We start from the raw sequence: 8,486 nt of genomic DNA, 5'->3' as shown, positions 1-8,486 counted from the left end.
CTCTTTTGCAGTGGTTTATTACAATGTTCAACAGTGTAATTTCATTTATACAAACTCAACATTTATGACATGAAAAAAAAGATTGAAAAGAAAAAAAAAAATCACAGAAATACTGTATTTATTCAAGTTGTACAATGACAGAATACAAAGAAATGCACGTATTTCAAATATAAACAAACAGTTTTAAGTAAAGAGTCAACAGGCAGAAAGATTCAGAGCACAGAAAACCACAAAAAACTTCCAAGTGTCACAAACTCATACTTCCTGATTCCAGAATACTGAAAATCAAATGATTCATCAGTTTAAAAAGTGTTGACTACACTGACCATTGCACTGCTCCGTTCTCACTGGACTGGTCATGAGGAGCAGATGCCAGTTTCAGATTTAGGCGTTGTCCCACCACATGTACGTGTTACTTCCTGTCAGGCAGCGGCTCTGAAGTCACCTGGCCCTCGCAGGGGTGATGTACTGCAGTGCAGCGTAGAAGAGGCTCCTCAGAAGCTGTGGGGCCTGTTCACAGACTCCTTTAACCAGGGTGAGAGTGAGGGCCATGAAGACCCGCTCCTGAGGTAGATGCTCCAGACCAATGCCGTGCCTCATTATCCGATCCACCTCCAAGGTCAGATGGTTTTTCCACTGCTGGAAATACAAATAACATCACTCATGGTTTGTGGCTTTAGTTAATTAAAACAAAGTATGTATATTGCACTTTCTTAAGATTACAAATCTTTTCATTATTTCTTATGAAATTCACAAACATTCTGACATGTCTTATCTCACAATGTTTTAGAAAATGGTAAACAATCCAGATTTTGCTCCAGAAGTCAATCATTTCTTCCTCAAAACATAAATGTACACAGTTTGTACGCTCTAACAGCAAAGGCCTACGGTGCATCCACAAGGACATCGTTTAAAACAGCAAATGTCACATTTAATGAATCGGTAGGTGTTGTCTAGTGACTGATAACAAGACAAATTGTGTCGCTTCCTCTGTGGTTTATAAGCAGAGAAACCTAAGAACAGAGTAATAGTTTTAATTCATTTGAAAACAATAGTGGAAGCTCTTGCACTATATTATCTATTTCATCTATTCGGTGATAGTATTAAACAAAGTTTGTCCAAGTTATTACAACTAATGAACATCATCGACAGCCTGTAAATAAATGCTGACAGCAGACTCACCTCAGAGGGGGAGTCTGATATGTTCCTCCTCAGGTTGCTGGTGGCCTGGGCCAGGACACTTTCTTCGAGCTGGGCTGCGATTTCTCTCAGCCCCTCTGCGACCTGCTGAATGTTAGCTACAGCTTCATCGTTCCCTGCAGGAAAACATAATAATGAATGATTTTAAAAAATGACCAGTGTGTCTGGATTCAACAAGGAGGACAGACGAAGAACTACTTGATGCTTTTAATAGAAGTCTGACAAACAGCTGCCACTTCCTGCTTTCACTTTACTTTACAGACTGTCTGTTACTGTAAATGGAAACAACTTGATGAAATGAAAGAAATGGATGCCAGAGCTCTGAGCTCTGTGAGAGAGCTGGGTTGTTCTAATGGCTGTTAAACAGGTAAACAAGTGTGTTTATGTGCAGATTTGAGTCTGTGTGTGTTTACCTCAAATTAATCAGATTTCACTTTTGTCAACTAAACCCCCACACAGCTGATCTGGTGTCAGTTAGAGGTGTATTTAGTTTGAAGGTGCTCACTTGGCCACTGCAGCTCCACTGAGGGCTGAATATCCTGCAGAGACACGGACACGCCGCCGGGCAGATGGCCGTCGGTCTCCAGGTCACCGTCCTCCAATTGGTCGATGCTGGGGGCATTGCAGTTGATGTCCCGGGTGAGTTTGAACTCGTTGCCCAGAGAATGCAGCTCCTTCCTGAACTCCGAGTCCCGACAGTCCGCCTGGAGGAAGGCCAGGATGACCAGGGCGACGCTCGAACCACCGGTCACATCCATGCACAGGTTGTCCATCGAGGAAGCAACCCACTCCGCCTCTTACACCCAGACACACACAGATGGAGGAGATGAAAGTCACTTAAAGTTACGTCAAGGAGGAAGCTACGCACTAAATTAAACTAGTGACGCCTGAACATTCATAGAAGTTACTATTCACAACCACGACGTAAAAAAAAAATACTTATTTCACTTTCAGCTCGCTAGGGGAAGCTAAGCTAATGCTAAGTTTAAAGTTTATGCACTGGTTTATGCACTAGCTAGCCGCGTTAGCTTGACCGAATCAAATCGCAAAAGTAAATTAAATAATTTGACTCACATTCGTGTCTCGTGCCGGGAAACTGTTGACCTCCTGAGAATAAGTGGTATCGATCAGTGACGCGCCGTTCATCGATCCCAGCGAACCAAACAACTGCAGCTTCCTTTTTCTACGGCGAGGGGGTGTGAACGCATCATGACGCATTCTTCGCCGTCGGAAATTTCAACACTCATTTTAAGGTCCAGTGTGTTAGGTTTTAGGCGGATGGGATCTGTTGGCAGAAAATCTATATAAAATAATCATAGTGAGGTTTAAACTAGTGTGTGATCATTTCAATTTTCTGTTTCCTTTACCCGAGAATGAGCCCTTTATATGTAAACACTTTATATTCACATCGGGAGCGGGTCCTCTCCACGGAGGTCGCCATGTTCTTCACAGCGGACAAACTAAACCCTTTGAGTTTTTACGACAACTGAAGTCTTCCTAGTCTAGAGACTAATTCATCTTGATGAGAGAAAACAATCAGGTATATTTAGGGGACTGATATTTATGTGCAGATCCAGATACAAATCCAGATCTTGTACATTTAAATGTGGTTTCACGAGGGGACTGTTGGGCCTCGGTGGACGTACGAACTCTACAGAGTGTCATTCTAGTTATGATGCTTTAATTGTGGGATGAATGTACAGTACATTTGTGAAAGTAAAGTACCTAAGCACAAGAAAATATTGTACTTTATTCTTTTACCACATTTTACAGCTTATGAGTGACTTCAAATATCAAGATGTTGAGTACACATCATTTAAAATATAGTGCATCATTATAGATTAGCCTGTGAAGTGCCTTTTTAAGTCACTGGTAGAAGAAGATGTACTTTGCCCTTAATCAACTACAACAGTCAAATTTTACTTCATAGAAATGATCTGTAATAATTTAAATAATAAAATGCAAAATAGTTCACAGGATGTTTGGTTGAATGTAAGGTGACTGTTGGGCCTTGGCAGAAGCATGTGTTCTATTTAGTGCCAGTCTAGTCAACAGTGGAATGACAAGCATTTCATGTGAAGTGTGATGGCTCAGTGAAGCATTGTTTGTGGTTACAGTGTCGTGCAGTTTACTGCAGCTGGAGATAAGAGCAACTCTGTGCTGGAAATTCCCTGCTTCAGCTTTGTCTAATAGCATTTTTTTTTTAAATGTACTTAAACCCCAGAGAAGAATTGTAGAGCTGATTAAAATTAAAGAATCAATAAAAATGATTAAAATGTTTATTTACAGTTAAAAAAAATAAAACAAGACCTTGACATTGGTCTTCAGCAGATACATGATGTTGAAATGTATCACTTGACGTTTGAAAGGATAATCTGTGTTAAACTGACGCTGTCCAACGTCCTCCAACAGTTACATCAGTCGTCCATCCATGATTGTCGTTTCCAGTGCCAGTCTGGAACAGATAATCTCGTACGGTCCTCACTTTAACATGTTGCATTTTTACCACCATCTTGTTTCAGAGGGAGACACATGTGCGTCACACTTTCAGACTCCATATCCAGAGAAATCATAGCTAATGGATCGCACTGTGCTCCGACCAACAAGTCTCCTCCCTGATCTGGGTAGAGCGCCCATCTTGACAGGAGCTTTCAGCCCAGGAGGAAGGCTCTGCTTGGGGGACAGTGCTGCCTGACGAGCCTCCTGGAGCTCTCTGCAGAGAAGGGAATTTAAATAATATCGTCAATGTGATAATTTAATAAAACAGAGTGCATGTCAATAATCTGTCAGTTTTCAATAAAATTGCACCACCTACTGGTCATTTTGATGTTAATTCAGAGCTTCAAAAACAGATGTACTTGCCCCCTTATTTTAAATGAATGATCTGTGGGTTTTCATACTTAAGTAACCATACATCAGTGTGTGTAGATTCTGTTCTTACACAAGAAAAAATTCCAGATAAGTAAACATTGGTGAATGTAAGAATCTTCTTTAAAACTGCAAATGTGGGTTTTAAGAAGACATTTCTTCTTAAGAACAGTTGGTGAATGAGACCCATTACATTTAAGCAGCCTGGAGCCCAGAATCAGGGCTGCAGCTTTAATTACCCTTCATTATCCCTTCTTACTTTTCAAGCATGGCCGTTCTGAACTTCTCCACGTTGAGCTCTCTACGCAGCTGAGCGGCGAGCCTCCCAGTCCTCTCCTCCCTCAACACTGCATGCTTGCAAAGCTCCTTGGCAGATGGACGCTTTCTCGGGTCTGGATCAAGCAACAACTGGCCAAAAAATAAAACCATACAGAATACACCAGTTATAAGTGACATCGAAAGAGGAAGCAGCTGAAATCGAATCTCTTCCATTACGTTGGAGTACCTGTATGAGGCCTCTGAAGGGAGGTGATAGCTCCTGCGGCAGCTCCGGCAGCTTTCCCTCCCGAAGGCTGTGCCACTCATCTCCGTTTTGAGGTAGAGGAGGAGCCCCAGCTGCCTGCAGCACCGTGAGTCCCAAAGCAAAGATGTCGGCCTTGGGGAGGTGGCTGTAATCCTGCGGAGCAGAAAGACAGTCCACATAGATGTTGGATACTGGATCTATGAATTTCAATAGCAGCTCAATATCCAAAACTACTTCTTGCAACACATTTTTACCTCATGCAGGACCTCACTGGCCAGAAAGCGGCTATCCCCTTCCTCAACTTGAGGACTGCTGGTTGATGTCACATGACCCAGATCCCCTGCAGAAAACAACAGAAATCACAACTAACAGCAAACACATTAAAAACAAAAAAAAAAGAAGACACTTATTTAATATCAAATGCAATACCAATTTTGTAAATGACTCCTGCAGAAGCGCTCCTGTCGTCTTCCTCCTCACTCTCCCCCTCACCTGCTATTGTGGGGCAGGGACGCTGGCAGATAAATATATTACCTGCAGAGGTGAAACACCGTCAGAGGGTGCAAGGAAACGCTAAGTGAGAACCACTATACAAGACTTACTTGGTTTGATGTCCAAGTGCACCAGGCGTGTGCTGTGGATGTATTTCAGACCCATGGACACTTGTAAGAGCAGATCTTTCAATTCTGCCTCTGAAAACAGCTCACATTGCACCTGCTTCTCCACAATGGCATCACTGAGACTTCCACCTGGCTCAACACACACACGTACATGTCTTGCCTAAACATATTTACAACTAATGTGGCACTCAGTACAACACAAACTTATACCAACAATCCTACTGCCCACTAAATATGCCTGCATTAAAAAAAAATTGTTAATCAAGATCTGTGCATTATTCCCTGAATACAATTATATATATTGGGATGTTAAAGAAAGTCCTTGATTGGTAGCAAAAACTGGGTTGGCCCCATCCCTCCACCAAGTTTTGTATAAATCAGTTTAGTAGTTATTGTTTAACCTTGAATTTATCACCAATATCTTCATACATGGTTTCTGTTGCATCTCAAATTGTCCAAAATTCATTAAATCTGAATTTTAGACACTAAAATATCTTAAAAACATTAATGTTTTAAGTGGTTAAACACATTTTACAGTTTAGCTGTTTTTGTTTAACCTTGCTAATAAATAAACCATTACAGGTGAAAACAGTTAATCATTTAACTTTATTATGCACTGTGGATGTTAATGTGAAACTTACCATCACAGTATTCATTCTGAATAATCATGTGGTCGTCCTCTGCCCATGCTGAATAATAACGGACGACATGTGGGTGGTGCCCTAGAACAGCGTGTGCATACACTTCCTTTAGGGCCAGCTGCCTGGAAGGACGTTTAAAAAAGGGGCAAGGGTTCATTTGATCAAATCAGGAACCAAATAATGAAAAAGGCTGTGTGCGAGTGCAACATGGTGCTGACTCACTCATTGGCAGAGCCTGCGAGGGGCCGCCGAGAGCGTTTTATGGCGTACAAGCAACCATCCAGCCTCTTCACACACTTGTACACGGCCCCAAACTCGCCCACGCCGATGCACTCTAGCTCCAGGAACTCACTCTCATAACGTGACAGCATGAAGGTTTGGACGGCTCGTCTCTGCCAGATAAACAGACGGAGGGCCTTGTGGTAAAAACCAAAGAGATTTCCAAAGAAGGAACACAACACGTCACAGATGTTCCTATCTCCAGATTGATCACAGCCTGGCGAACCGGGGGTTTTCTTTGTTGTGCCACCAAATAAGGAAACACTTCCATGGTGGAAGTGTTTTTTGGAGAATCCTCAGAGAAATCCCGGAACTAGCAGCACGTCATTTGTTGGACAAAACAGTGAGTGAGGAGGCAGCTGAAGATGACAAAGCCTGCTGATGAAATCACATCAGAGGCATCTGAGAGGGAGGGTTACGTTCACCAGAAAGCACGGATAAAAATAGCTGTACCTTTCGTGGGAGAAAGGCCTCATCGTCCTCCTCTGATGACGTTAGGCTGTGTTTTATCCTGGAAGATGGAGAAGGACCTTTAGACCTTAAAAGTGCATTTGTAAGGGGTTTAAAAATCAGGCGTGCCGTGTCAGGGCAGTACAAACAGCAAGATGGACTCAAAACATTTCTATCTCCCCCCACATATCAAAACCAGTTTGTGGGAATCTGTAAGTGTTTGGTGTTAAAAATAACCGCTTTTATTGTGACACCTGCATCCTAATATAAATAATAATTTCCCTGTAATGTGAGTGTTTACAGTTCACGCCCTGACCAATCCACAATATCACAACAAGCAGCAGTTCACCTGTGTCCATAGTCGTCATCTTCATCACTCCTGCAGCTGCTCCTCCACTGCTGCTCACTGTTCCTGCGTACAGTGTCAGGGGTGAAGGGATTAACGTTGACGGAAGGCGCCTGGAAGAGGTTTGCTGAAGCCGAGGGGAAATGCAGGCTCCTCTGTTTGCAACTTATCTTAGAGCTGGAGCAAGGGTTGGACGACTTTGAGAGCAGACTCTGAAAAATGCAGATTATTTTATTGAATTTAAACTGGTTTGACGTGTGATGAATCATCCAAGACTACCTGGGTACATTAAGGACAATATGTTTTCGCCACCTTGGGTGTGCTGGGGGAGTCACAGAGCCTCAGTTTCCTCCAGGAGGCGTAAGGTATGGGGCTGGTGCACTGTAAAGGGGAAGACAAGGTGTGACTTCTGTTGCGGTGGCGTTGGATCCTGGGTGTCCTGCACGCAGAGCTGGGACTGCGGATGCTGGGACTGTGGATTCTAGGACTGCGGATTCTGGGACTGCGGATTCTGGGACTGCGGATCGTGGGGGTGAAGTCATCATAGCTGTTGTCACTGCTGCTGCTCCCCTCCTCTCCACAGCTAGAGAAGTCCAGCTGCTGGCTGATCTCGTCAAACAACGTCGACATGCTTGCAGCCTGTAGTTCAGCAAAGGCTTCCATTAAAATGCTTAATCCTGCGTTAGACTGCCCTTAAACAGCAAACATACTTATTAGCATTATTAGTCCTGTGTTTGATTCCCTTCAGGAGGATAATGGAGATAATAAACATGGATGTTGCAAATTAAAGCCTCAACCTCAGAAGCAGGAAGGCCTACATATATCCAGAATGATTCTACACTACAAGTATTAGCTCCTCGTTGACTTTCACCTACAGAACAAGTTCAATGATGTAATCTACAAGTTAAAATTACTTATTGATTCATCTTTTTAATTCAATCAACTAACACTGTGGTTTTCAGACTGAAAGGGAAGATTCAACAGCTGCTTCACACAGTGATCATACACATAACCATCAGTGTGTGTGTTTATCACGTTTACTCACGAACAAGTCGCCTACAGCAGCACCACACGACGCTTGAATTTCGCGCGCTGTATGTAAATTACTTCCGGTTTAAATAAACTACAACGCCCAGTTTGACCCATCGCGCTTTCTGATTGGCTGAATTTTACCTGCGCAACACACCTGACTTTGAAGCTGCTGTTAATTGCACTGACACATTTTATAAATTATATATACATAACTATAAAACTGTATGAACTGTGTTATATACACACATTGATATATAACTGTATGAAATGTGTATAAACACGCAGTTCATATAAATACTACAACTACAAATTGATATGAACTCAAATATAACTTTTCTAGAAATGTATAATGAAACAAAAATATTTAAACATTTGATATATAACTAATATATTAATAGCCAATACAATATGTTAATCAACGTTTGCTCTATAGAAAATATGTGTTAAAACACGTGCACTGCAGCTGAACCTCAGTATGAATGTTGTAATACTATATTTGGTTAAGATAAATATCCTGTAACCAAAAT

The 8,486-nt window shown here is 42.2% G+C and overlaps 2 protein-coding genes and 1 long non-coding RNA gene across 5 annotated transcripts; 1 reads left to right on the top strand and 2 right to left on the bottom strand.

The window, feature by feature from the left end:
- Position 1: 1 nt before the first annotated feature.
- bida (BH3 interacting domain death agonist) lies at positions 2-2,934 on the bottom strand. 2 transcript variants are annotated; one of them, XM_020103633.2, is made up of 4 exons: positions 2,275-2,934; positions 1,706-1,994; positions 1,183-1,316; positions 2-639 (listed from the first exon to the last, which is right to left on the bottom strand). In XM_020103633.2, exons 1-4 carry the CDS (start codon positions 2,416-2,418, stop codon positions 442-444), a joined length of 765 nt encoding a protein of 254 aa, XP_019959192.2. In that variant the 5' UTR covers positions 2,419-2,934; the 3' UTR covers positions 2-441. The 2 variants fall into 2 exon arrangements, with proteins under 2 accessions (XP_019959192.2, XP_019959193.2); XM_020103634.2 differs by having other exon boundaries at positions 2-636.
- Positions 1,316-4,021, top strand: LOC138410803 (uncharacterized). The gene is made up of 2 exons (XR_011243412.1): positions 1,316-1,567; positions 1,660-4,021. It is a non-coding gene; the product is annotated as an uncharacterized lncRNA (long non-coding RNA).
- Positions 3,466-8,110, bottom strand: wee2 (WEE2 oocyte meiosis inhibiting kinase). Of its 2 annotated transcripts, XM_020103586.2 has the most exons (12): positions 7,973-8,110; positions 7,240-7,566; positions 6,931-7,139; positions 6,585-6,642; positions 6,075-6,244; positions 5,853-5,974; positions 5,194-5,340; positions 5,021-5,125; positions 4,846-4,931; positions 4,574-4,744; positions 4,328-4,476; positions 3,466-3,913 (listed from the first exon to the last, which is right to left on the bottom strand). In XM_020103586.2, exons 2-12 carry the CDS (start codon positions 7,555-7,557, stop codon positions 3,748-3,750), a joined length of 1,701 nt encoding a protein of 566 aa, XP_019959145.2. In that variant the 5' UTR covers positions 7,558-7,566; positions 7,973-8,110; the 3' UTR covers positions 3,466-3,747. The 2 variants fall into 2 exon arrangements, with proteins under 2 accessions (XP_019959145.2, XP_069384247.1); XM_069528146.1 differs by lacking the exon at positions 7,973-8,110 and having other exon boundaries at positions 7,240-7,582.
- Positions 8,111-8,486: the final 376 nt, after the last annotated feature.

This window comes from Paralichthys olivaceus, chromosome 7 (genome assembly GCF_024713975.1).
Source record: "Paralichthys olivaceus isolate ysfri-2021 chromosome 7, ASM2471397v2, whole genome shotgun sequence".
NCBI classification, from domain to species: Eukaryota; Metazoa; Chordata; class Actinopteri; order Pleuronectiformes; family Paralichthyidae; genus Paralichthys; species Paralichthys olivaceus.
This window is presented reverse-complemented; position numbering and strand designations above follow the sequence as displayed.